This window comes from Staurois parvus, unplaced genomic scaffold (assembly GCF_062004578.1).
Source record: "Staurois parvus isolate SC_StPar_1 unplaced genomic scaffold, SC_StPar_1.0 ptg000017l, whole genome shotgun sequence".
Classification (NCBI taxonomy): domain Eukaryota; kingdom Metazoa; phylum Chordata; class Amphibia; order Anura; family Ranidae; genus Staurois; species Staurois parvus.
The window spans coordinates 11,306,300-11,333,578 of NW_028317813.1; the positions used below are offsets into that span (position 1 = coordinate 11,306,300).

The 27,279-nt window shown below is 41.3% G+C and overlaps 2 protein-coding genes across 4 annotated transcripts in view; one reads left to right on the top strand and one right to left on the bottom strand.

Moving 5' to 3' along the window:
* Positions 1-2,772: 2,772 nt before the first annotated feature.
* LOC149473304 (protein S100-B-like) lies at positions 2,773-20,686 on the top strand. The gene is made up of 3 exons (XM_089679715.1): positions 2,773-2,951; positions 11,555-11,693; positions 17,418-20,686. Exons 1-3 carry the CDS (start codon positions 2,866-2,868, stop codon positions 17,559-17,561), a joined length of 369 nt encoding a protein of 122 aa, XP_089535841.1. The 5' UTR covers positions 2,773-2,865; the 3' UTR covers positions 17,562-20,686.
* The window catches only part of ITGA7 (integrin subunit alpha 7), a 202,105-nt gene continuing 195,421 nt past the window's right edge, over positions 20,596-27,279 (bottom strand). For 2 of the 3 annotated variants that reach the window (XM_089679696.1, XM_089679687.1), the window contains exon 25: positions 20,596-25,426. In XM_089679696.1, coding sequence (XP_089535822.1) covers positions 25,256-25,426 — 171 coding nt within the window. In that variant the 3' untranslated portion in view covers positions 20,596-25,255. The remainder of the gene's footprint in view (positions 25,427-27,279) is intronic. The other variant, XM_089679702.1, reaches the window with a different exon arrangement.

The window sequence follows — 27,279 nt, forward strand, 5'->3', positions numbered from 1 at the left end:
GACACACAAAGAATGTAGTCAAAGGGAGAATTAATTGGGTATTGCACCTGACCGCACTCTCCCTTCTTTGGCCCAGGGGGTGCAGAGGTACTCACACTGTCCTGTTCCTGTAGCTTTAAAGGTTGAAGCTGCTTTCAGGCCTTACGCTGGGCTGGCTTCTTCCCTGCTGACAGGCTGTTTTTCCCAGGTAGACTGTGGAACTGTGGGGGTCCTTCTTTCCAACTTCCAACCTGTAGGTAGACCCCCCTTCTCTGGGACCCCACCAGGTTCCACACCAGCAGCATTTCCTCACTCCATCTTCCACCCGACTCCCCTTGCTGACCAGACTCTCTCATATTTAAGGGCTGACCTAGCTACCATGCCAGGCCTGGGGATTGGCCAAATTATGTCATTTATCGACCCGTTCCTTTTCTAAATGAACACAGTGAGTAATCAGTACCGATCACTCACTATGCTCATTCATAATTGAAGCATGGTAAACTATGTTTACTACGCTTCAGTTTATGAATGAACAGAGTTGCTGATATTTCACCAAAGACACCCCCCCACACTAGTGTTATGAATAAAAATAAAAAAAAAATGTAAAAAAAAACATTAAAATTTCTAATCAGACTAAAAAGCCACACCTAATATACGGTATAGCATAATTTAGCCAAATCTACAGTTTGCCACAGTATGCTACATGTGCCACAGATCACCATCTCCTTAGTAGGGGCCCCAATGCATCACTCTGACCAGGGGCCCATGATGCTATTAAGATGGTGCTGCTGGGTGGAAATTATTGGTCAAACAGTGATTGCATTCTGTCAGATGCAGTTACTGTTTGGCAGGGCAACTGTACTGAGACAGCTGGGTGTAATGCAGCCCTCTGGTGACGGGTTGTTAAGTCAACTCCCACATTGGAGCCTACATTGAAATATTGAAGATGATGAGTCTGAGACTCCACATCTCATCACCAGTTCTACACAATCTCATGCTCCATAGTTCACTTGATCCTGGGCTTAGTCAGGAATTGCTTCCTTGCAGTTTAGAGAAGCCTCTCCTTTACCAGTTAGTTGGCTGTTCAGTTCATCAGAGATCCTGCCCCTACCTATTATATTGGTAATTAATGTAAATTCCACCTTACATCCCACAATTAAATTAATTGTAAAAGCCAGGGAGTTAGAATCTATGTTTCACCCCTCAATCTTATGCACAGAGGTAGTGAGGGTGGAGGTTTCAGCAACGTAGCAGCTGAAAGCCACAAGTCTATGTATTGTGGGCAGCCTTTCATCAAATGTGCTGTTCACCACCATACCGTGGAGTAACTGTAATGTGTAAAATGTACATGGGCTCCAATGGAGATGAAGCCCACTGTGCACTCACTTACTGCACACATTGGGCCTAACTGCAGCTGCCAGAGCTAATGCTTGCCCATCAAGCAATAGCAGCACTGACTACTAGTTCTGCCTCCTGCCCATTTACATTCCCAGCAATGGCAGTGGCAGCTATGCCTGCTTGTCTCACCCTTTGCCAACTTCTCTTCCTACCCCCATCTAGCATTGTCCATGTATTCCATGCTGAGCCAGTGGTGGGGTGGGGCATGTATACAGATGGGAAGATGGTGGCTTGGAGACTTAGCTCAGTCGGCTCCTGCAAGTCAGCTTCTCTGTAATGAGTGTAATTGCCTAACCTAAGCCAGCCTGAGTGAAAACATTAAAGTGAGTAAATATTTTTTCACATTCTTCATTGACAACCAACTAAAAGCACTGACCACCAACGCAAGAAGAAAGGCGTTAATTAACGCTGCCTCTGAGCTTCAATGTGGGGGGATGGCTGAATAACACTGACCACAAATTCAAGGCACAAGGGTTAAATAACAGTGCCACTTTCCCATGCAGGAAAGGTGTTGGGCGGACAGGGGGTGGGCAGGGGTAACAATATTGCCACTGACAGCCAGTGAAGAGGGGTTTTAAATAGCTCACACATAACACTGACAAACAAGGTGACTGTTATTATTTGGGTCACTGACACCAATGCCTGGGGTTATTATTGTGGTAACTGGAACCAGTGCTGGGGGTTATTATTGCTATGAGTGATACATGTTAGAAGTTATTATTGTGGCCACTGACACCAATGTTGGGAGCTATTAAGCTATTAACCAATATTAAGCATAATGCAAAGCATGCCTATTTTATAACACAGTACACTGCATACGCTGCATTTTTTTTTTTCAGAGAAGGGGGCCCTTTATGATCTTGCACACAGGTACAATGCATTAAAAATTCATCCTGTGGAGAACTTAATATTAGGTATATCTTTGATAAATTAGAATTGGGCAGTGCTTTTGCCAGAACTATACAGTCATAGTTTGCCCAGGGATCATTCTACCTCGCTGTGCTGGCCAACGGTATCTGCATAGTTCTGGTGGCGTAGTCATCAGGCTGAATTTCCAATGGCCAGGTAGGTAACCAGTTACAGCAGTATGTGCTAGCGTTGCATTTAAAATCCTCAAAAATACCATATTTACAAAAAGCAACACATCAATAAAAAAATTAAAATATTGAAATTACAATTCAATTGAAAATGGAAATGAAAAACAGCTTTTGTGAATTAGGCTCCTTTGTACACATCAATGAGAGCAATCGCCATAGACAGTAATACTGCTCAGCATTTGATAGATGCTGTCTACAGCAACAGATCTATTAACATCTATAGCTGAAAATACATTAGGCTGTGCACCAAATGGTTTTCACATTAACTTTCCATTATGCTGTCCTAATATCCGATTTATTGTCAGAAAGAAATTTTACCTAAGTGGTTTTTGATTTATGGGAAGAGGCTGAAAGGAGGTGGATACCACAGTGCTCATGGTAAGTGACATAAATGGTGAACTGTTCATTTGCCACAACAGCCAGGAACATGGACACAGTGAAGCCAGAAGATGCCAGTCCTGCCAATTTGCCTAATGGGTAACTATGTTTATATATTGATTGACTCTCCTGTTAGGTGACAGCAGTGATTATGTAGTTAATAATGTGAAGCGCTTTAATTATTAATTTGTTGTTCTGCATTTTATCTGTATTTCTGTATATTAGAATGTAATTGGTTATTAGCTGTTCTTTATCGGTTAGTTCATAGACAGGAAAGGCAATGGGACTTCTGTATAGTAAATGAGAATACAGACACTGGGGAATGGGTACATTACCAAGCAAAGGAAATATGGAATTTCTTGACATATTACACATGCTTAGGAGAAATAGTTACTGCTTAAATCAGAATGTAATATATGCCCAACATACTGTATTTAGAGTCCCAATGACAAACAATATCCTATTGTTATTACAAAGATAACCATTAATTAATAAAAAATAACACTAAATGCTCCTCATAAATTATACAACTGAATATATAACAAGGCTGTATTAGTACTGTGTCTAGAATCAATGTTGTTGAGTTTTAGGGTATTATTTTTACATTTTTATTTTCACATCTAAATCTTCACACCTTAATGTTTTGGGATATTACCCAGTTAATTTAATATTTTCCCTTTAATTGTCAGAGTGTATGTTTATCCAGTATTAGCATTTTGCAAGTTTCCCTAGGATAATGTTGGGAAAACAATTTAATTTATTATCGACTCATTTGTGTTTTAAATGAATCAAGGGTGAGGTCAAGACTTTTTCTATTACAGGTATTATTCATACTCATTCAAATTGCTATGTTACAGTAACACAAGTTAAAATGCATATTTTACAGAATGTTACTGCAAAACTGTGACTTTTGCTTGGCACCCTACTGAACTGTTTTAGTAGCAGGAAATACTCCCAATGCAGCACACAACAAAGCACATGCCATGTGATGCAGTGTACTGATTTTTAGTACATTAAAGAGGATCTTCAGTCTTTAGAAAAAATACTGTAGCTTCTGACTTTAAATAAAAGGTCACTTACCTGTCCAGCAATCCAACGCCATCCTCACCTGGGCCAGTCTTCGGGTCCCCAGCGCCGATATGTTTAATGTGGGAAGCCGGCTGTGACTCCTTGCGGCTTCCCAACCAGCTTCCCACTGCTCATGTGTAAGTCATGCTGTGCTTTGTGAAAGGCTCCATAGCCTCTTGGGACCTGTGAAGTAAAGGAGAACTTCCGGTGGACTTGCCTAGGCAATTCCAGCATAAGTGGGAGCAGATACCTGTCAAAACCAGGTACCCGCTCCCCACCAAAAAAATAAACCTCCAATAATGTTAGAAGAGGGGAGGAGGATTCTTAAAAATGGAACTTCCTGTTTAGGGTTAAGTTCCACTTTACGGTGCATTACTGGCCCATTATCTACTTGATGCCGCCACCAGTTCATTTAGGGTAGCCGCCCACCAGGAGTAAATGAACTGTTGGTGGGTGGCTCCCCTAGGCTCAGCGATGTATGCCTACGTTGCGCGATCTTCCGGGTTTACTGGTGTACGCGCCCCCTGCCTCTCGTGCTGTGGTTGGACACAGCAGTAGTTTGTCAGCAGATTACAACCAATGATTTTGACTGTTCTGGATGGATTGCTCCCTGCATTTAGTTACCGTTCAGAACTGAAAGCAAGGAGAGACCCAGACAGATCTGTGAGTACAAGCAGCACACATACACTTGTTAAGCACACATTTAACCCCTCGATTGCCCTCCTGATCACTCCTGTTACCCAGTCAGTGTCATTAGTACAGTGTATAGTATTGTTACTGTTCACTGTGTCACTAACGACGTCGGTGTAAATTAGTCAGTTAGTTTCCTCCCAGCCAGTATCAGTTAGTGCCAGATTGCTTGCCACAGATCACAGTCACACTATTATCGCCATTACTAGTATCTAAATCACGATCAGAACTATACTAGTGTCCCCAATAGTATAATGTTTCCAAAAACACAGTGTTTGTGGGATTTTTTTTTATACCGAAGACATGTAGCAGAATACATTCTGACCTAAATTTATGAAGGGATTTTATTTTATTGGATATGTTTTTTAACAAAGTAAAACATTGTTTTTTTTCAAAATGTTCAGTATTTTTCATTTATTTAAAAAAAATTACAAAACCCAGTGGTGATCCAACACCACCAAAAGAAAGCTCTATTAGTGTGGAATTAAATATATTAATTTCATTTGGGTACAGTGTTGCATGACTGAGCAATTGCCAGTTGAAGTAGCACAGTGCTGAATAGCAAAAAATGTCCTGGTAATGAAAGGGGGTAAAACCTTCTGGATGTCAAGTGGTTAAAATTAATAGGCTGTCTTAAAGCTGAATTCCAGAGAAAAGAATAATCCTGTTATATTGGCGCATTGCAAGGGTTAAATGCTAATTTATGCCTAGGGTACCAGTAAAAAAGGACTTTAACTTACCTAATCCCCCCCCCTCCCACAGGTTCCCTCCATGCTATGCGACCAGGTCATGAAATCCTCTTCTATAAGGTGCTGTGTTGGTCGCAGGAATTCTGACATCATTAAGTACAATACAGGGACAATGGCCTTACATTGTGCCTGAGCATGCCAAAGGCCCACCCAAAGCCTGAACATAGGGAATATGATGAGAATGGTGAGTGCCAGGGAAGCGACGGGTAAAGTATGTAAAAGTGCTTTTTACTGGTACCCTAGGAATAAATGATCCTTTAAAGTGACACTAAACAATATTCTTATTCTCCAAAAGGAACCCATACACACCTACTATATATTGGGCCTGTAATATGTTTTTCATGAAATTGTTTGTTTCTGTGTTTTTCTGTAATGTTCTCCTTGAGCCCTCAAACCTCACTTTTCCCCCTTTGCTTCTGTTTGGAACGAACAGTGTATATTAGTTGCAGTGATATGCACTACTCTATGCACACTACTAATCCCATAGTGCAGGGATCTCCAAGCCTTCTAAACAAAGTTTATTGTCCTTCAAACTTTTCAAGGGCTGGACTGTGGCCAGTGGGAGTAGAACATGCCTCAAGCTTGGTGGTCAATGTGAGTAAAAAAAAAAATCAGATAACACTTGTGATCAGTAGGAGAAGGAATAGTGCCCCATCATTGGTATAAGTGGAAGGAATAGTGCCCCATTGTTGGTTTCAGTAGGAGTCATTGTGCCTCATTGGTGGTGTCAGTTGAAGGAATAGTGACCCATCATTGGTGTCAGTGGAAGAATTAATGTTTCCTTATTTATATTAGTGGGAAGAATTATGCTTGATCTTTGGTGTCATTGGGAGGAATTATGCCCCATGATTGGTGTCGGCAGAAAGAATAGTGCCCTATCTTTGGCTTCAGTGGAAGTTATAATGCCCCGTCGTTTGCGGCAGTGGGAGGAATTATGTCCCATCATTGGTGTCAGTGGGAGGAATAGAGTCTCATCTAAGTGGGAGAATTAATGCCCCAAGGGCTGGATAATGTCAAGGAAAGGGCCGCATCTGGCCTGCGGGCCACAGTGTGAAGACCACTGCCATAGTCCATAGCACAAGAGCAAGCAACAGAGGATGGCAATGTTCCTACATACAGTGGGACCATGGAGAATGAAGGTAGCCCCCCTCTAACAGGAAATCAAATCACAGCAGCAGTAAAAAAATAATTTGGAGAGTTGGAAGAGGGTGAGAGCAATAAAAGGTACTTTTTGAGATAAGAATACAAATTTGAATTGATTTATTCTTTTTAAACAATACATTAGTGTTACCCTAACCCTTGCAGAGCAGTGGGAGCCCCACTTCAAGGGTGGATTTCTGTTTCCTCACAGTTCAGCTTTAACTCTGACCTACAAAGCCATTCACAACGCCGCCCCAAACTACATAACTGACCTGATACCCAAATACTTCCCTACCCGTGCCCTCCGCTCCTCACAGGACCTCCTACTCTCTAGCTCCCTGGTCTCCTCCTCCCACGCCCGATTGCAGGACTTCTCTAGGACTTCCCCCATCCTCTGGAACTCCCTACCCCAATCCATCAGACTGTCACCTACCCTCCTCACCTTCAGGCGCACCCTGAAAACCCTCCTCTTCAGAGAAGCCTACCCCAACCTCACCTAACACCTGACCTCACCTAACAACTAACCTCCTCCACTCCTCCCACCACTCCATCCCCCACAGCCTTTTCCTCCTGTACCACCTTCCCCTCCCTCCTAGATTGTAAGCTCGAAAGAGCAGGGCCCTCGAACCCCTCGTGTATTGTATTGTTACTGTCTTGTCTCATGTTCTGTCCCCCCTGCTACTGTACAGTGCTGAGCATACCCTTTGGCGCTATATAAATACTGTATAATAATAATGTGGCACTGTCATGATAAAAGTATGGGAACTGCCATGACTGGTCTTTTTTTGTAAATGCTAGTTTCCTTTCTGTGTCTGGCTTCAATGTCTTAGAGTCTCTGACCTGCTTTTGGGCACAGCGTTGGATTGAAATTGGGCTTAGGTAACTATAAGAAGGGGCTGGAGGGCAGCTGCATCCAGAAGGTTTTACCTTCATGCAGAGAATGTCTTGCTTGCCTTTAGGACCACTTTAAACTTCAGATTTATTGACACTGACTTAGATGGACTATTCAGATATTCCAGTGAGGATGCACAATTCATGAAAAAATGGAAAGGATTCAATGGTTCTGTGGTACTATTTTGGTCCTTGGAGTAATGCATGTTTATGGGCATTACTGAAATTATAAACGTTCTGATGACTCCTGCTGCCTCAGAAACTGTAAAAAGGATAGTGGGGGACAGGATAAATTGTTAATAAGTAATCTCTTTACTGGGAACCAACACATTCTATATAGTCTAAGACACCACATATAGGGTTAGCAACCCAATCAAGAGAATATAATTGTCTGTGTCCCCATTTAGGACATTCACCCCCTCTTTTTTTTTTTCTAGTAACCATTGTCACCGGAACTGTGAGGCAAAATCTGAAGCAGGAAGTCTTCTAATGGGGACACTTGTTGCAGTGACAACTGCCTAATACAGTTTGGAATTCTCACTCTGGAGAAATTTTTATCGCTTTATTGTTGAGTCTGCAGAACAAAAAGTGATAGAAAATTTCACCTATGGAACACAGAAGGCAAAAGAAGGGATTTAACCATTCTCTGTACCAAAACTAAAAAATAAAGTTTTGCCTTTCGGTTTCCTTTAACACGGTAGTAAATCACAAAAAAATAAATCTACAAAGACTTCTCTCTGCAAGTTAATAATATAATGTGCTAGTATGCTAGTGCGCATGCATGTCACGGTCACTGCTACAGTACATATCTTCTAAATGGTGCACGTTTACTAGATATTTACAGTACCTACAGGTAAGCCTTATTGACCACTGCCCTCCGGAAGGTTTACCCCGCTTCCTGACCAGGATAACACAACCCCCCCCCCCTTTTTGGAAAGTATGCACACATTGGAATTTAACAAGAGGCACTGTGAGCATTTGCAGATCTCATTTTTTCTCACAAGGTTTTGAAAAAGAAAAAACAAAAGAAAAAATATGTTTTCGTTTTCTTTCTTAATTTTTCAGAAATTTGTGGCAACAGACGAGATCTTCAAAATACTTACCACGCCTCTTTTCAAATTCCTTGGGGTGTCTACTTTACAAAAAGGGGTCATTTTGGGGGGGGGGGGGTGCGGTTGTACTATTCTGGCATTTCAGGGCCTCCAAAACCGTGATAGGTAGTAAGGAAGTGTAATAAAAACCCTTTAAAAGCCTGAAGATGCTTATTGGATTTTGTGGTCCATACGCAGCTAGACTGCCAAAAAATCTCTTGCATGTGATATCTTCATGCTCGGGAGAATTGCAGAATTTATTTTGGGGAGTAATTCTATATATACCCATGGCATGTTTGAGCAATATATCATTTAATTCACAACTTTGTGCAAAAAAAAAGAAAATTTGGTCACTTTCCAAAAATTGTGGTAAAAAATAAATTCTTCTATTGGCTCAACATGCCTCTCAGCAAATAGTTTGGCGTGTCTACACTCCAAAAAGGGTCATTTGGGGGAGGGGGGGTTGTTATCTTGGCATTTTATGCACAGCATTAGAAGCTTATGCCACTCATCACTCACTCTTCTAACCACTTGAAGACCAAGCCTTTTCTGACACTTTTTGTTCACATGTGAAAATCAGTATTTTTTGCTAGAAAATTACTTTGAACCCCAAACATTATACGTTTTTTAAAGCAGATGCCCTAGAGAGTATAATGGTGGGTGTTGCAATTTTTTAATGCACATAGTACTTGCGCAGTGATTTTTCAAACAAAAATTTTTTTAAAACAATGCACTTTTTAAAATTTGAATGCACAAAACACAATATATTGGCCAATTGTTTGGTATATTATAAAAGATGATGGTATGTCGAGTAAATAGATACAAACATGACAAGTTTTAAAACTGCTCACACCCTGTGCAATGGCAACAAACTACATACATTTTTATTATCCATAGACGATGCTTTAAAAGCCTTTACAGGCTACCATTTTAGATTTACACAGGAGGTCTAGTGCTAGAATTACTGCCATCAATGACGTTCATAGTGATACCTCACATGCATGGTGCAACTGCTGTTTACATATCGACATGGGGCCGACGCTTGCGTACACCGTTGCACGCTCGCACGGGGAGACAAGGGTGCTTTGTTTGTTTGTTTTTTTATTTTTTAAAATTACTTTTACACTGTCCCTTTCTTTTTTTTTATCACTTTTATTGTTATCACAGAGAATGTAAATATCCACTGTGATTGGAACTAGGCAGTAACAGGTACTCTTTTCTGAGAAATCTGAGGTCTCTTAGACTCTAGATATCTCCTCTGCCATTAAATCATCTGCTTTCACCAAAATCGGTGTGATCAGATGCTTTCCCAATTTAAAAATGGCGCTGTTTAGATCTGGCAAAACCAAAGTGATGAAATGCTCGTAGCTTGCGGTTTTCTATAGAGATGATTGGCCCCATTCCGGTCTCCAATCAGCTCTGTGGTCAGCTGGAGGAAATGCCGGCTGCATTCTCACGTTGCCCGAAGGCACTGGACTGCCCGAGAAAGTCATGGAAAGCAGCAAAAGGGGGGGCATCTCCTCACGCCACTTGTAAAAGCAATCCTGTGGCTAATTAGCCACTAGGATTGCTTTTACATGAAATCCGATCGCTGGCTGAAAACAATTATACCAGGATAATGCCTGCAGCGGCCCCCACGCCGGAAATGACGTCACCGCGTTAACGGAAGCTTCTCCCCACGTACCAGCGCTTTGCGTCACGCTCAGCACGTGACTTCATCAGGGCATTTTGGCCGTTAAAGGATTGTCACGTGTGAATCACGCACACTGCACATTACTTTTGCATGAAGAGTGGAGTGTGAAGACCATCACTAAGCATTGCATCATCATTATTATTATCAATTGTTTGGACTTTTCTTGCAACTGAATATTGGTTCATCTTTTTTTGAGCACTGTATGTGTCTTGCCACCATATTGTTTATGATTATATTTGTCACTTTTTGCACTAGATATTCCCTATGAGGGAATACACGCATGACACTATTATATATTTACTGATTACTTTGGATTTATTTTTAGGGGTATATTGAATCATGTATTCATTGGATATCTATATTTATATATTATTTATTAGCGCTGCACTGTTTATTTTAAATAAGCCATTTTCTGTGCAGGCTGGTATCCAAGCCTTATGGGCTTTGGGGGGGGGGGGGATATCTTTCATTTCTGTGTACCAGGGAAAAGCAGAGAGCTCTGGTGCGGTTTAGAAAAATGCAGATATGCTGCATGCATTTTTCACTTTGTACTGCTTCTGATCTGCCACCTACATTCTAGTGTGAACTGTGTGCCTTTGCCAAAACCATTCTTTTTCTAAAGCATAAGGGTGAACCAGCCCTTAAAACGTAAATAAACCCAAAAACAAAATCTTAATATACTGTAGCTTACCAATCATTGGATGTGGTGGCTGCAGGGGTGGACTGACCATTTGGAAACTCGGGCACCGCTCGAGGGCCCGGGGTCAGTAGGGGGCCCCATGAGATGCCCCTGGTACCTTTTTCATAGGCTTTTTTGAGTTTGGGCAAGGACACAGGGGCCCCATGATCCCCTATTGCCCGGGGGCCCCATGAGTTGTCAGTCCGCCCCTGGGTGGCTGCAATCTGCAATAGTTTTCTTTTGTTCAAGCTTTTATTCCTTTATTTTCATCTAGTGATTGGGCAGTAAGACAGTTGCCTTGGGGTGTCTTACTTTCACTCCTCCACTATATGTATGGAGGAGCAATGTAGCCACTCTTGGACAGCAGTATTGTAGATTTAGATGACTTTTCTGAAATCTATCTAACAGTTTCTAAGCTATTGCATAAATATATTTTTGTCCTTTTGGGATAAATGCAAATTTTACATAAAAGCTGACCATTGTATGCACCCGTCAGTGTTAATTGGTTTGTCTCAGCCTTCTAACTGTACACCTTTGGCTGGACAGCTTGGTTTGTTAGAGGAAGTTGAACAATAACAGACCTACTGGCCAGATCAGCAGGTAATAAACTATGTTACAGGACGACTCTGTAAAATCAAGACTTCTGTGTTAACGCAACTGACAGACTGTATTATATATGTCACCTTTTATTTTGGCCACAGCAGACAAGAGCTAACAGAACTAGAAAGATCAATGGTGAATATAATTCAGGTCTTCCATTCTTATTCTGGAAAAGATTGTAAACTGAAGAAAAAAGATCTGAAGGAGTTAATTAACTCACAGATGTCCTCATTTGTCAAGGTGAGTAGAATAATTCTGTATTTTCAGAATGTTACAAGGCTCCTTTCATGTGGAGTGCTCAGCAGGGGGTCGTTACGCATGTCTGCCTGAAAAACTGAAAAGCAGACTTGATCATGTGAAAGGACCCTTTGTGTAGAACACTCAGAGTATCTGATAAGAAATGCACTCATTGGGGTTGATTTACTAAAACTTTAGAGTGCAAAATCTGGTGCATGGTAACCAATCAGCGTCTAACTTCAGCTTGTTCAATTAAGCTTTGAGAATAAAACCTGGAAGCTGATTGGTTTCCATGCAGACCTGCACCAGATTTTGCACTCTCCAGCACACACGTGTTAAAATGCCAATTAGAGGTTAATGTCCCACATCTGTGGCTTTTTAAATTGCAATTAGTGTCAATGTATAAATAGTCAATGAGTTTGTTTGCTCTTACGTGGAACCACTGAATAGGCTAGATACTGAGCCACGGGGCTCAGAAAAGAACTTTCAAAAGTCCTGCGTAACAAGGTAATGGAACTTTATGAAGATGGAAAAGGACATAAAAAGATGTCCAAAGCCTTAAATATGCCAATCAGTGCTGTTAAATCACTTATTATGAAGTGTAAAGTTCAGGGATCTCTTGATACCAAGCCAAGGTCAGGTAGACCAAGAACGATTGCAGCCATAACTGACAGAATAATTGTCTGGGATTCAAAGAAAAACCCACAGGCAACCTCAAAAGAAATACAGGCTGCTCTGGAAAAAGATAGTGTGGTTGTTTTGAAGGAGTACAATACGGTGATACTTGAACAAAAATGAGCTGTTTAGTCGAGGTGCCAGAAAGAAGCTTTTACTGCACCAATGCCACAAAAAAGCCTGGTTACAATATGCCTGATAACACCTTGACATGCCTAACCAGGCCTCTTTGTGTCATTGATGCAGTAAAGGCTTCTTTCTGGCACCTTGACCATGCAGCTCATTTTTGTTCAAGTGTCATCATATTGAGCTCCTTCAAAACAACCTCACTGTCTTTTTCCAGAGCAGCCTGTATTTTTCTTGTGGTTACCTATGGGTTTCCCTTTGTATCTCGAACAATTCTTCTGGCAGTTGTGCCTGCAATCTTTCTTGGTCTACCTGTACTTGGCTTACTATCAAGAGATCCCCGAACTTCCCACTTCTTAATAGGTGATTTAACAGTACTGATAGGCATATTCAAGGCCTTGGACATATTTTTATGTCCTTTTACATCTTTATAAAGTTCCATTACCTTGTTACGCAGGACTTTTGACAGCTCTTTTCTGATCCCCATGGCTCAGTATCTAGCCTAGTCAGTGCTTCCACGTAAGAGCTAACAAACTCATTGACTATTTATACACTGACACTAATTGCAATTTAAAAAGCCACAGATGTGGGACATTAACCTCTAATTGGGATTTTAGCCCATGTGTGTCACCTTGTGTGTCTGTACCAAGGCCAAACATTCCAAAACATTCCAGGGTATGTAAACTTTTGATCATGGCCATTTGGGTGATTTCTGTTATCATTATGATTTAAAAAGGAGCCAAACAACTATTTGATAATAAATGGCTTCATATGATCATCATTCTTCAATAAAAGAGAATTTTGTGGCATGATCAGTCATACTTTCAATATCAATGCCAAAATTTCACAATTTCTGCCAGGGTATGTAAACTTTTGAGCACAACTGTATAGACCAAGGCTGAAGCTCAGGCATGGCTTTTTTGCATTGTTATATTGGTCCAGTTTGGTCCAATGTAAGTATGCATGTGTCATAGCTGTGGATTCCTGTGCAAGCTGGAAATCAGTGTAGTATACACCTCTACTCCAGTGATCACTGCTAGGTTTGGTTTCTGTGCCATTCAGAGAGGACTTTGTATTCTCACAATGAATGCAAAGTGTTCTCTGACTGGATAAGGTGGGGAGGCAGGAAAGCGATGTGTGAGAAAATATAGAGCGCTCCCTAAATGGCATCTCTGTGACCCTCTCTATTCACTATGCAACAAGGCAGCCCCCTGTGTTCACTATGCAGCACAGGACCCAGAAGTCAGAAGCAATCACTGGGGTAGTAGTGCCTACTACAGTGATTGTAACCACTTTGCGCCGGCGCCTCCTGGTTCTTTAACAGTTTCAGAAGCTGGGAGGCGGGTGGGGTTTTAGGGTCATGTGACTGCCGTGATCCGCTGTCACGATGGTCACATGATCGGAAAAGGCCCCGATCGAAAGGGGAGATTGGGACCTTTCTGTAAGTCATGGACATATGTGCTGGGAGCGCACAGGGCACGCGCTCTCAGCACATATGTATTTTCTAACTGCACGCAAATATGCGGCCGCTTGGCGTCAAGTCCCAGACGCCGCGAGGCCGCATATTTGTGTGCGCTCGGCGTCAAGGGGTTATGCTTCCACAGGGATTGGTCAGGTATAGCACATACTTACTTTGGTCCAAGCTGGACCAATGTGACTGTGCAGAAAAAGACATACTGAAACTTCTGCTTTAACCACTCGCTGACCATACACTGTAGTTTTACTGCTACAGTGCAGGCTGGCTATGCAGAATCACGTATATAAATGTGGGTCTGCTCTACTGGGTAGGGGGCATGCGTGCACGCCCACCCACCCAGCTGCGCTGTCACTAGTTCCCTTACATGCCACGGAGCGAGTGACAGGAGAGAGATCTGTCTCCCCGCTGCCCTATAGCAGAACTATTGCTAAAGGGTGGCAGGGCTGCACAAAATCACACATATATATATATATATATATATATATATATATATATATACAGTATGTGATTTTGCTTTTCCGAGTAGGGGGCGTGCACTGCTCTAGCCGCACCACCACTGGTGGCTACAGCTGCCGATCACCGGGTCCTGACCGAAGATTCCCCGTTGGCACCCAGTGATTGCCAAGGAACAGTGACAGGGGAGAGACCTGTGTGTAAACAACACAGATCTGTCCCCTGTCAGCACCGACATTCTGCTTTGTATTGTTCTGCATAGCAGAGTAATACAAAGCAGCATGTTTCCCTAGTAAAACACACACAGTAAAACAGCACATAGTTAACCCTTTGATCGCCTCAGATGTTAACCCCTTCCTGCCCAGTGCGATTAGTAGAGTGTCAGTGCTTTTTATTAGCACCGATCCTTGGGATGTCAGTAGCAGTTAGTCAGTTCCCCCCCAGTGTCTGAATGCCCGCCGCAGTCCCGCTATAAGTCGCTGATCACCGCCATTATTAGTATAAAGAAAAAAAAAATTCCAGTATATATATCGCCATTTGTAGAAGCTTTAACTTTCACCTAAACCAATTAATTTACATGTATTAGGATTTTTTTTTAGCAAAGATGTAGCAGAATACATTTTGACCAAAATCTATGACGAAATTAGATTTTTTAAATTTTTTTACTGGATATGTCTTATAGCAAAAAGTCAAAAATATAGTTTTTTTTCAAAATTGTCAGTCTTTTTTTTGTTTATAGCGCAAAAAATTAAAAATGCACAGGCGATCAAATACCACCGAAACAAAAGCACTATTTGTGGGAAAAAAGGACATAAATTTAATTTGGGTGCAGCGTTGCATGAGCCCGCAATTGTCAGTTAAAGTAACGCAGCGCTGTATCGCAAAAAATGGCCTGGTCAGGAAGGGGGGTAAATCTTCTGGAGGGCAAATGGTTAGAAAACGGCACATCCCTTAGTAAAACAGCACACAGTACACAACAATAAGACATGTTGGGCACACAGCTAACCCTTTGATTACCCCAGATGTTAACCCCTTCCTACCCAGTGTCATTAGTACAATATCAATGCATTTTATTAGCACTCATCACTGTATTAGTGCCACTGATGATGTCAGTGTCAGTTAGCCAGTGTCATTTTGCCCTCTGTACTATCACTGTCCCATTATAAGTCGCTGCCATTACTAGTATTACTATTAAAAAAAAAGTTCCAGTGTATATACTGTCATTTGTAGGTGCTATAATTTTTGCATCAACCAATTAATGCACACTTATTGGAATTTTTTTTACTAAATACATGTAGCATAATACATTTTAGCCTAAATTATGAAGAAATCTTTTTTTAAAATGATTTTATTGAAAATGTTTTATAGCAAAAAGTTAAAAATATTGTTTTGGTCTTTCGGATGGTTTTCGGTCTTTTTTTGTTTATAGCGCAAAAAAAAAAAAAAATCCAGTGGCAATCAAATACCACTAAAAGAAATCTGTGAAAAAAAAAATATATATTTCAGCGTACAGTGTTCTAATTGTCAGTTAAAGTAGCGCAGCGCCATATAGGAAATAAATGGCCTGGTCATGAAGGGGGGTAAATCTTTCAGAGGACAAGTGGTTAACCTGGTCACCTAGTCATATGGTTTAAAACTTTAAAACTTTTTTCACATTATTGTTGCAACTGCTTAACCACCAATGGCAGTATCATTTAGGTTGAAATTGGACTTTTATTATCAATATTTTTTCATCACTGTGTTAGAATGGAAGTTTACAATTTTCTAACCAAAACGTATTTATTTAATACAGGCAGGGGCGGACTGACCATTTGGAAACTCGGGCACTGCCCGAGCGCCCGGGGTCAGTAGGGGGCCCCATGAGAATGCACTGGTACCTTTTTCATAGGCTTTTTTGAGTTTGGGCAAGGACACAGGGGCCCCATGATCCCCTATTGCCCGGGGGCCCCATGTGTTGTCAGTCCACCCCGAATACAGGTATTGATATTTCCAATAATTTACACAGTGCTACATAACGTACATTCATATCAGCCCTTGCCCTCAAGAAGCTTACTATCTAAGGTCCCGATCTTGCATGTACTAGAGCAGGGCTTGAAAATTCCGCTTGCCGCTCGCCAAATGCGAGGGGAAACTCCTGTCTGGCGAGCACAGTAATGCCCTTCAAAGTATTGATGGAGCGGGTGGCTTGCAATGCAAGCCCCAGGCCCGGGGATCGATTTGCATTACACGTGCTCTCCAAGCCTCGTTTTGAAGCCGAGTTCCGGTTTCCGACTTCTTCTCTACACTTCTCTAAGGTCTCCATGTTTTTTGGCATCAAAATAAGCACTTTTTCTTAGGCTAAACTTCTGTAAACTAAAGTCTCTTTTAAAAGATGCAGGAGATAAAAAAAAACTACAAAATGTTTACTACAGGTTTAAAGCTGTAAAACTTGATATTTTGATTGCACCCTATTGCTATTAAGCTATTGCTGTTATGTTTAAATTGACATAAAAATAATGTTATAATTACTGTTTTTTATATTTTGGACTCTTTATTCTAAAGAAAAATGTAATTTCATAAGCTTTAGGGGGCGTGGTTGGGGGCAGGGCTGGGGGTGGGGTTGGGGGCCAGGCCTGGGGTGAGGTGGGGCTGGAGGCAGACCTGGGCAAGGTTTGGTGGGGCAACTGGTGGACAGTAAGGTTTTTGCCTGGCTAGTAGGTCTAGACTTGAAATTTTAAGCCCTGTACTAGAGTTTAGACAGGAACCAACTAACTTGCCAGAATGTCTTTTGAATATGGAGAAAACCCATGAAGCATGAGAACATGCAAACTCCATGCAGGCACAGTCTCAGTTGGGATTCAAATGGACAACCCTAGTGCTGCAACGCATAGATGCTAACCACTAAGCTACTGTGCTGTTCTAATTAGTAAATAGATTAATTTTATTTTGCATATCTTTGTATGCTGTAATGATATCTGAATAAAAGGATTGTTTGTTTATACTGTTTCCCACCGCAGCAAGTTCAAGATACAAAGACACTGGATGTCATTTTCTCAGATCTGGATGCAAACCATGACCGGGAGATAGATTTCAGTGAATTTGCAGCACTGGTTGCTATGGTTACCTCAGCCTGCCATGTCTCCTTCCACGAAACACAGTGACTACATGCAATCCAAAAGATGACACGAACAGCATGCAACAGAACGTCAAGTTCTATCTTAGTTTTAATTCTCAATTTTGAACGAATAATGGCAACTGGTGTTCACATTAAAAGTGAATGGGATTTTGTGTGTATATTGGCATATATCAGCCTCATTAAACAACCAGATGTAGACCTTGGATGTGCTACACACACCCATGAAAATGTCATTGAATGGCTTTGGAAACCCTGAGTGGAACACTGTTAACCTCCCGACTTTGATGATTCCTTGCTTTATCCATGTTGAGTCCACCTATGCTCTTAGGTTCCCTTTCTACCACAGGACCTAGCTTTCCCTTGGGGCTACCCCCCTGTTCCCTCTCTTCCTCTGACCCCCCTTTTTTTCTCTGACTACTCCCTTTCTTCCCTGTCCATGTCTCCACATGCTACCACTCCTTGTTTCCCCTTCCCCCTCCATCTTTTCTGTACCATACCCCCTTGTACCTGATCCTCGCTTCCATTCCTTGTTTTTGTTTTCTCTCCTCTTTCTTACTTTATTTCAAGCCTATGGATAACCTGGTCATACTTAGCACACCTACTTGCCTTTCTCCATGCTGCCTCAGGCGGTAGCTACCTACTACCCATAGCTGATCATGAGTTACCTAACCCATACTATGACCTCCAGCCTAATATAGATCAACACGCAGTTCTTTGTATTCTGATGTTTTTTGTTTGTCTCTCCTGTTGCCATTATCTCATTATCCTCTATGTTTTTTCAATACCTGTTTTTCAGTTTTCTCATTTTCCTGTTGAGCGTTATACCCGTACCCATGTATTATTTTCTGCTGGATGCAAGAATTTCTGCATCCTTCTTGATTATACCTGTATGTGATACAAACAACCATAGCCGATCTCTGCCTGTTGATCTCATACTCTGTCCCAATCTTATGTTACCCTTGTTGCATTTTTTTTTTATTACTGCATTGGAATTGTAACTTTGGCATGAAGCCTTCCAATAAAATATTTGAACAAGAAAACGTCATTGAAGTACACAGGACTTGTGTAGTATGCCGTTTTTCTGCCCCGTTGCTGTTCCCTCTCTCCCATTTGCCGGCAAATCCCAGTTGTCAAAATGTCAGGACCAGTAACTTTGGTATGTCATTGTACTGGGCTGAAATGGAGTAAACACAGAAAGTATCTTTTTCCTGTATCATAATGTAAGCTCATCTTTAAATTCCTTATAGAAAGCACCTTAGGACTTGTGCACAGCTTTGGAGATCAGTTTGGGCTTTTCTTTTTTTCACATACAAGTAATGTGAATGCATGGCATTATATGGCCACAGGGAAACTGCATGGTCCTTTTGTCACACTACAGACCAGGGGCGGACTGACCATTTGGAAACTCGGGCACTGCCCGGGGTCAGTAGGGGGCCCCATGAGATGCCCCTGGTACCTTTTTCATAGGCTTTTTTGAGTTTGGGCAAAGACACAGGGGCCCCATGATCCCCTATTGCCCGTGGGCCCCATGACTTGTCAGTCCGCCCCTTCTACAGACCCTGCAGATGGAAAGTATTTCCCTAACCCTCAACCTGGTCACCCCTTGATCCCATACCCATCTTCTTGTTTGAGCCTCACAACTCTCATATTTTCCTTTTATTTTCTCCCACATTATTTTACATTAAGCGATGTGGCATTTTGTAATTCTGCGTGTCCCCCTCAGAAAGTAAGGGCAAATGGCTCCTAATGTCCATTCATGATCATCTGAATTGCCTATATATCACAGCTGTAATGACACACAGAAAATGCTGATCTCTTGTTAGAAAATATAATTTGCTTAATTTTTATTATTTCTAATGTGAACAATAGACAGTGTAAGTACACTGGTTCTTTTTATCTATGGAGGTAAAGGAGAAGTATGGCCAAACCTCTTTTGACTATACTTCTATGGGTCACAGGAGTGCACTTCGTTCTGCACTCCTGTGACCTGTTTTCAGCCAACACCGGGCTTACGTGATGTGACTTGGCCAGTGTGGGCTCAGAAAAGGTCCTGACTTTATAGTCAATGCGCACCCAGATACCTGGAGCAGCAGTTGGCTCAGCCTCTCAGCAAGCCACCGGGGGACTGAGCCAGCCCTTTCCCCACCCTCCACAACCCAGCACTCGAGTGAGCACTGGAGGGGCAGAGCAGAGAGCTGGAGACTGAGACATGATGTGACCTGGCCAGTCCAGGCTCAGGAAAGGTACTGACTTTATAGTCAATGCGCACCCAGATACCTGGAGCGGAAGTTGGCTCAGCCTCTCAGCGAGCCGCTGAGAGCCTGAGCCAGCCCCTTCCACAACCCTCCACAGCCCAGCACTCAAGTGAGCACTGGAGAGGCAGAGCAGAGAGCCGGAGACTGAGATGTGATGTGACTTGGCCAGTCCGGGCTCAGGAAAGGTCCTGACTTTATAGTCAATGCGCACTCAGATACCTGGAGTGGCAGTTGGCTCACCCTCTCAGCGAGCTGCCGAGAGCCTGAGCCAGCCCCTTCCACACCCTCCACAGCCCAGCACTCGAGTGAGCACAGGAGGGGCAGAGTTAAGAAAGACTGGCTCTCTGCTCACTAAAGACTAAGAGCTCAGCAATCAGTGGTGTTTGATCGCTCGGTTCTCGGTCTTAGGCACAGTTAACATTTCTTCATGTTCCCTATAATATAGCAAATCTTCACTTTTTGGGTTAGGCTCCTCTTCCAGCAGTGGAGTGGAAGCATTCTGTTAGCCTAATAAATGCATTGCTCAAATGGTCTCTTAGAAGGCCATCTATACAAGCCCTTATGTAACCATGATGCTGTTCTTACCAAGTTCCCGACAAGTGCCACAGCAGTTTATAAAGACTTCCTCACAGTTTTACAGTCAGCACTAGATGACAGCTGAAGAGAAAATAAGGTACTGCAAAGCTGAATTAGACATGTATGATGACTCAATATCCCTGCTTCATGGACTGTGGACTACAGATCTAACTTATACCAATAATTATATTTTCCAGATCGACACAAAAAAACAGAACTTCACAAAACTATTGTATAAATAGATTTATTTATGTTGCCATATTCTAAGCTTTTGTATTATTCACATTTATCATGACAATAAAAAAAAATTATTCTCCAATGAGTCAACGTGAATTATTATATGAAGCTATCATAGGTCACATTCAGTGTTGTGTTATCAGCACCTGTTAATACATATACTGCAACATGAAATGAAGGGACATAACACACTAATGGACAAGGGATATGTCAGAGAAGTCGAGCATCAGTGTCAAGGTAAAGGCATTTTTTTCTGTGGAAATATTTTATATACTTATTATTACAGGACAATTCATTTGTTTCAATAACAACAAAGAATTTATGGTACAAGTTATGGCAATGGACCCCAGGACACTAACCAAATTTGGATGAAAGTTTTGTTCTAATTTCAGACAATTTACAAGGTACAGTCACTGTTGTACAAAGTATACTATATAACCTGCCCATATTTATGTCATATATTACAGATCCGAAATTAAAGACATACTATACGAAGATGTTATAGCCGCTGAGTGTGTGTTAATAGTGTTTCGTCTCCTCTTTCTCCTGCTACATGTGCAACTGAAGTAAGCTGATGTAGAGTTGTATGGGGCTGTCTACAGAGTATTTACAGACTAGGGAGGTGGCCACATTCAACTCTATTGCAGCTTACTAAGCAAGCCCAGCCAGCTAGGAAGAAGGGAGCACTGAAATGATGTAGACAATGCTTGGGGCAGGTGACGACTGTCAAATCTTAAGTCCTTGGAATATATTATATTTGAGCTCAGGGGGACTGGGGTTTTGGTCTAAAAGCTGAACTCTGGGCTAATCTAATTACACCGTTCAAATAAATGCATGGAAGCTGTCTTACAAGCCAAAGGAAATGTATTGCTCTCCATCCAATCCTGAGATAGACAATGCAGTTAAGCAACACAGCCTGATCACCTCCCTGCTCTCAGCCACTGGCTGAAAAGTGAAGGAGCAGCAAGAGACTGATGAGGTAATCTCTCTGCTCTCCTTCTGTGAGCATAGTTCTTGTCATAGCATATGAATTCAGAATACCTGATTGGCCCCGAGTACTGCCCCTTGCACTCACTGAGTGCTGCTCTAATGAATTGCAAGAGGCTAAAATCAAGTAAAATTTGGGTATGTACAGTATACTAGCTGCATTTAAAATACATTTAATACTTTTTTTTTCAAAAATATATAACTACATTCATTGGTGTATTGTTAATATCTGCCTGGAGTTCAGCTTTACGAGTACATATCCTTTGGGTCAAGCACCATGCAGGCACAGCCAAGGTTCTACTTTTATTTTAAGCAATAGAAAAGAGATTAGCACACCAACTGTATGTTCACACTATGCAAAACTACACAACTTGCTTTATTAATGCAAACCCCTTTTCATCTCGCTTGCTCACCCACTGCCTCAACTTGTATCCATAATAATTTATTTCTTCTAGGTGCCGTGTGCAAAGAATCGGTTACAAAAAGCATATTAACATTTATTTTAGTGGCATATACACAACTGTAATGTGGATTAAAGCAAACTTATCATTTACTGCATAGACAAGCAGAGCATGCTGTATATACACAGTATCATCCCTTAAAGTGGAACTTTAGTCTGAAAATTAAATCCTGCTAGATCACTTCAGGCTGGCCCCTTTTGCAGGTATATAAAACAATAAAAATAAGTGCCTATACTGTTTAAAATCTAACAATACACTGCCTCACCCTGCTCTGCTCATGCTCAGTTGCCCTCTATTTTTCGGCATTGTGCCAAAAATCTAGAGGCTGATCTGTTAACAGCTTAAAGATTTACTGCTGCTCAGGGGCTCTGGGCTTCAGCAAAATGGCAGACTCCAGCAAGAAAAAATGGGACTAATGCTGGAGGCAATTTACAGCACACGCTAATTTTGGTACCATAATTATTAATGTGGAATATATGTTTCTTGCTAAAGAACATTATTTTTTTAACAAGTTGTTATGGGTAAAGTTCAACTTTAAACTCGCAGACCCACACTTCCCCTCTTCTACCCTATAATCGTTTTGGCTGCTGCCTCCCCTTTCATTATCCCACTTTCTGACCTTTATGTTTTCTTCTTCACTCATGCAGTGTAGTCTATCCTCCCCCTTGCTCAAACAAGGTTATGAGTGGCCGCTTGCAGTTCAGGGGATTAAAATATATTCATATCTAAACCTTCTTTATATGAAACGGAAGTCTTGTAATTAACATAGCTGCATAGTTGGGGAGGTTGACTAAAGGCACCAGTCCATTCAGTTCAGCCTGTGTGTATGTGTTCATGTTACTACCATTTGCCATATCCCAATATATTGCATTTACGAAGATACCCATCTAAAAGTCTTTTTGAATTGATAGTAAAAAGTACAAGTTATTTTTTGTAGCGCCATTTACCTGGTAAAGAGCGGCTGGAATTACCTAGTAAATTGAGTAACAGGCTAGGATTATTTTTTTTTCTGTAAAATAATAGGTTTATCTGATTTCTGGAAATGCAATAAAATTGGTTGAGGCCCATTTGAAATATGAACTTCCGTGTGGACTCTTGAAGCCTGTACAACCCCCCCGTTTCACATTTAAAACTAAACTAAACGTGCATTCCCTTTGCCCCGGAACCAGTATTTTGTTGAATTGCCCCTGTATTCCATCTTAGTTCTATAGTCTAGGTAGCTCAGAAGGGAGAATTACAGTTAAAGCAAACAGCTGTCCTTTTCTGTGCAAGTGTAGTTGTGGTTTACCCATATTTCATTACTTTGGGCATTGTGAGTAAATGTAGAACAGATTTTGTACAATGTAAAGCTAACTCCCTGATTGGAGGACAAGTTATAATGGAAAAAAAATGGTGGCCATGGAATCATGCCCACCAGGGGTAATTGTCCTGAATATGGCAACTTAGTATCATATAATGCCTCTACCCTCCAGCTGAGCATCATAAATTGTGTGTGAATGATTTTATAGCAGGTACTTATATAGCGGGGTCAGTTTATGCAATGCTTTAAATATATTGTACATTCACATCAGTCCCTAACCCTCAAGGAGCTTACACTCTAAGGTCCCTAGCTCACATTCATACGTACACATACTAGGGCCAATTTAGGCAGGAGCCAATTAACCTACCAGCATGTCTTTGGAGTGTTGGAGGAAACCAGAGTACTCGGAGGAAACCCATGCAAAAAATATTTTGTGTTTTTCCCTTAGTCTTTGTATTGCTATTCTAATCATTTTAAAGTACTTCCATACACAATTCTAAAAGAGAAAGATGACAAATAGGTATAGTATGGTACAAGCTAACATAATGCTTCTGCACTGATGAACAGAGGGAAGCACAAAGTAGTTTTGAGTATCTTAAAGGTACAGTAGGTCCCTGAAAATCCCTGGGTCTAGGTTTGGTCTCTATTGCTGCTTCCCTATGGGATAAAGTAGCAATCACATTCTCATGACTATGGCAAAAATGCAGTTGTGAGATTGTTTGGTTTAGAAATTTGGACTTAAGGCACTAAATGGTATGCTGTTGTTAATTCACATTTGTAGTGCAACACATTTCAGATCAACTGAGTTTTTCAACAGGACCCTAGTTGTATGGAACAAGTTGTACCACTATGTTCCTGCACTGTGATTAATACAGCATATTGAAATACTATTCATTTCTTTAAGTGCAGTTCCTTAATTTGCTAACATTGACTGGTACCTTGAACTGGCAGGAAGCAGGTTCCAAAGGACTATTGTATAGTGGACTGGTGAGAGGCAGGGTCCAAAGGACTATCCTGTGTTGAGAAGAGCAGTGGAATGACTGATTGCAATTAACCCTCAAAACTGCGTTCTAGGTCTTTATATTTGTATTATCCTGTGTAATTTATCAACTGTTACCTTTGATTGAAAGACTGCAGGAAAATTGTCCTACATTATGGCTAAAAGACATATTAACTGGATTGTCATATGGAGAACTTACACTATTCATTTACACTTCTCAGTACCATTCCCAGAGGTACTCCATGAGTGCCCTCATTGTGTAATATAAAACCTTATCTTGGGATTAAGGCATAAATATTAATCATGTATTCACTCAGTGTAACTGGCTCTGCTTCATTATACTTAAACCATTCATACTTGAGATTTAGCACAGGTTCATACTCTAGACGTTGTGTATGTTTTTAAGCCAGTGTTCATACTCTTGCAAATATATACACAGCAAAATATCAAGTTCTTATTGTAAAGTAGAAAGAGTCTTAATAATTCATGTGAATATCCAGACATCTGTACATTCCTGAAAGTCTCTGTGGTAAAAGAGTTGCAGGCCACCAGTGATGCTACAGTGTCAGTGTCATTGACTGCAGGAGCAGACCAATTCCCAGCGATCTCTTTCTGGGGGACCCACAAAAGTTTATATAGTCCTCCTGGGAAGTCAACATTATTATTACTTGAAGGAAGTGGTTCTAAAACCAACCATGGTTTATTTACTCCGCAAGCTCTGTTGAGCTGATGATGCAATATCAAGCCAAGGCTGCAATATCTTCAAACGTCATAATTTCTTTATATACAAAAGAGCATAAAACCAAATATAAGAAACTACCCAAAAGTAAAGGTCCAGCCTTCCCATTACAAGGACTGCTCACAGGAGGGGTCATACCCCATCAGGGAAGGATACCGATGGTGTTAGGAATAATTGTTTACAGAGCCATCTTCAGTCCAGTTTGTCACCCAGTCTTTCTTTTTAATGGTCCCTGTCTTCTCCTCCAGAACCATGGGTCTCTCCTCCCGTGGGATCTTCACAGCATGGTACTGTGGCAGCTTATCTTGGTAATGCTTCCTCTTAAAAAACCCACACTATGAAGAAAATAGGGCAACATTAGGGAACATGGCAAAGTAATATGGAACAAGTTTATGTGTACAACACCGTCACACCGTCCAGCTGTGTTATTAGGGTCTTGAATGTGTTGAATATGTTTGAGGTACTGAAGTGTTTGACAGAGGAGTGGACTGTGTTGTCCATAACAACCAATTTTACTTTACACTAATGTGCTCAAAACATGGCATAAATAAAAAATGTTTTATATATGTCTCAACAGTTTACAGAAATCTATTATCAGTTTTAGATGGAGACCACAAAAGTTTACTAACAAGGCCTTCACCTTTCCCACTAAAGCTATTCGTTTATCAAAACTCAGTCGAAGTGAATGTTTTCAATAATGTGGAGCAAACAGTATTTCCAATATAATCACCAATCAATCTTCGGTTTAATGTAGTAAGATCATAGAAATGTGAATGCAGATATGTTATATAGTATTGCTCACTGACAACCCTCTTCTTTAAAATGAGTTTATAGCAGATGCTCAATTAAAATCTAGCAGTGTCTTGCCTTCTCCATCTTCAAGAACATGTGCTAACCAGATCAAGTAGTCAAGGCACTGCAGCTATAACTGGGAAGTGGTGTCTCTCGAATATTAGCCACACACACTGAGTAGTTTTTTTTTTAAATTCAATCAAACATTTTGGATTATATTTGGGAGTTACTTTAATGGTGCCTTGCAGATTTTAGTTTTTCTTAAATTTAAATTCAAAACAGGAAAGATAATGTTGAATTATGTCACAAACACACACTACAACCTCATCAAAAATAATACTTTTTCAGCCTGAACTCTCTTCATTTCCAACAAAAAATACTGATGGAAAGTGACTGACAACAAGTATGATCATTTTTATTGAAACACTTAAAATATAATCCCTGCAAGGCCACCTTATTGCGATCTATTAAACGTGGTGGCTTGCCATATCTTTTGTTCCACGTATATGTATTTTTTTTCTCTGTTGTATTGAACTGCATCAGGTCATTGACACCTAGCAGAGGTTTTGGGCCACTACAACTTGCTTACAATGTGACTTTGGTTTCTCTCCCTATCTTCTCCTTTTTTTAGTTAGTCATTGAAGAATTAAAGTAGTTTTAAAGGCTCAAGGTTTTCTATCTTCATGTATTCTATGCATGAAGGTAAAAAACCTTCTGTGTGCAGTGCCCCTCCCCCCCCCAATCCCTCCAATCCTTACCTGAGCCCCCTTTGATCCAGTGACGTTCTTGACAGTTCCTGCTGTCTGGGTATTCTTCCTCCTCAATGGCTGAGACTCTAATGGGCCCCAATGGGCTCCCGCTGCAGTCAATCCCAGCCTGTACGCCAATGAGGAGAGAGAGTATGTTTGTGTGTGGGGGGGGGGGTTGATGAGCCGCAGCTCTATGTGTCTTATGGACACATAGAGCAGCAGCATGGGGACGAGCGCGCAGTATTGCCCCCAGGGCAAGCAGCTTTCCCTGGAGGCAATGCTCAAGGGGGAGGAGTCAGGAGCGCTGGCAGGGACCTGAAAAGAAGAGGATTGGGGCTGCTCTGTGCAAAACCACTGCACAGTGCAAGTAAGTATACACGTCTGTTACTTAAAAAACAAAGCTTTAGTGGCACTTTAAGCTGCCTGCGGATGGTGCCAAGTCAACATGTGACCATACAATCCACTTAGACTGGGAATAAGGAGCTATGTCAATGCATAAAGCAGCCTTTTTAACAGAACACTAAATGTTGCGACCCTAAGGGGTCTACTTATAAAGTGCATTAATGTGCTTTACATATGTGATTAGCACTCCACTGACTTGGAAGTCCCAAACACTAAGTACATTCTTCTGAATGGAAGAGAAGAAT

Bases quoted from the DNA above. Each gene is read 5' to 3' on its own strand.
- LOC149473304 (XM_089679715.1), top strand. From the start codon at position 2,866: ATGGTGAACTGTTCATTTGCCACAACAGCCAGGAACATGGACACAGTG. The intron at 2,952-11,554 runs GTAACTATGTTT...TTTTGGCCACAG, and splicing joins CCTGCCAATTTGCCTAATGG to CAGACAAGAGCTAACAGAAC. The intron at 11,694-17,417 runs GTGAGTAGAATA...TTCCCACCGCAG, and splicing joins AGATGTCCTCATTTGTCAAG to CAAGTTCAAGATACAAAGAC.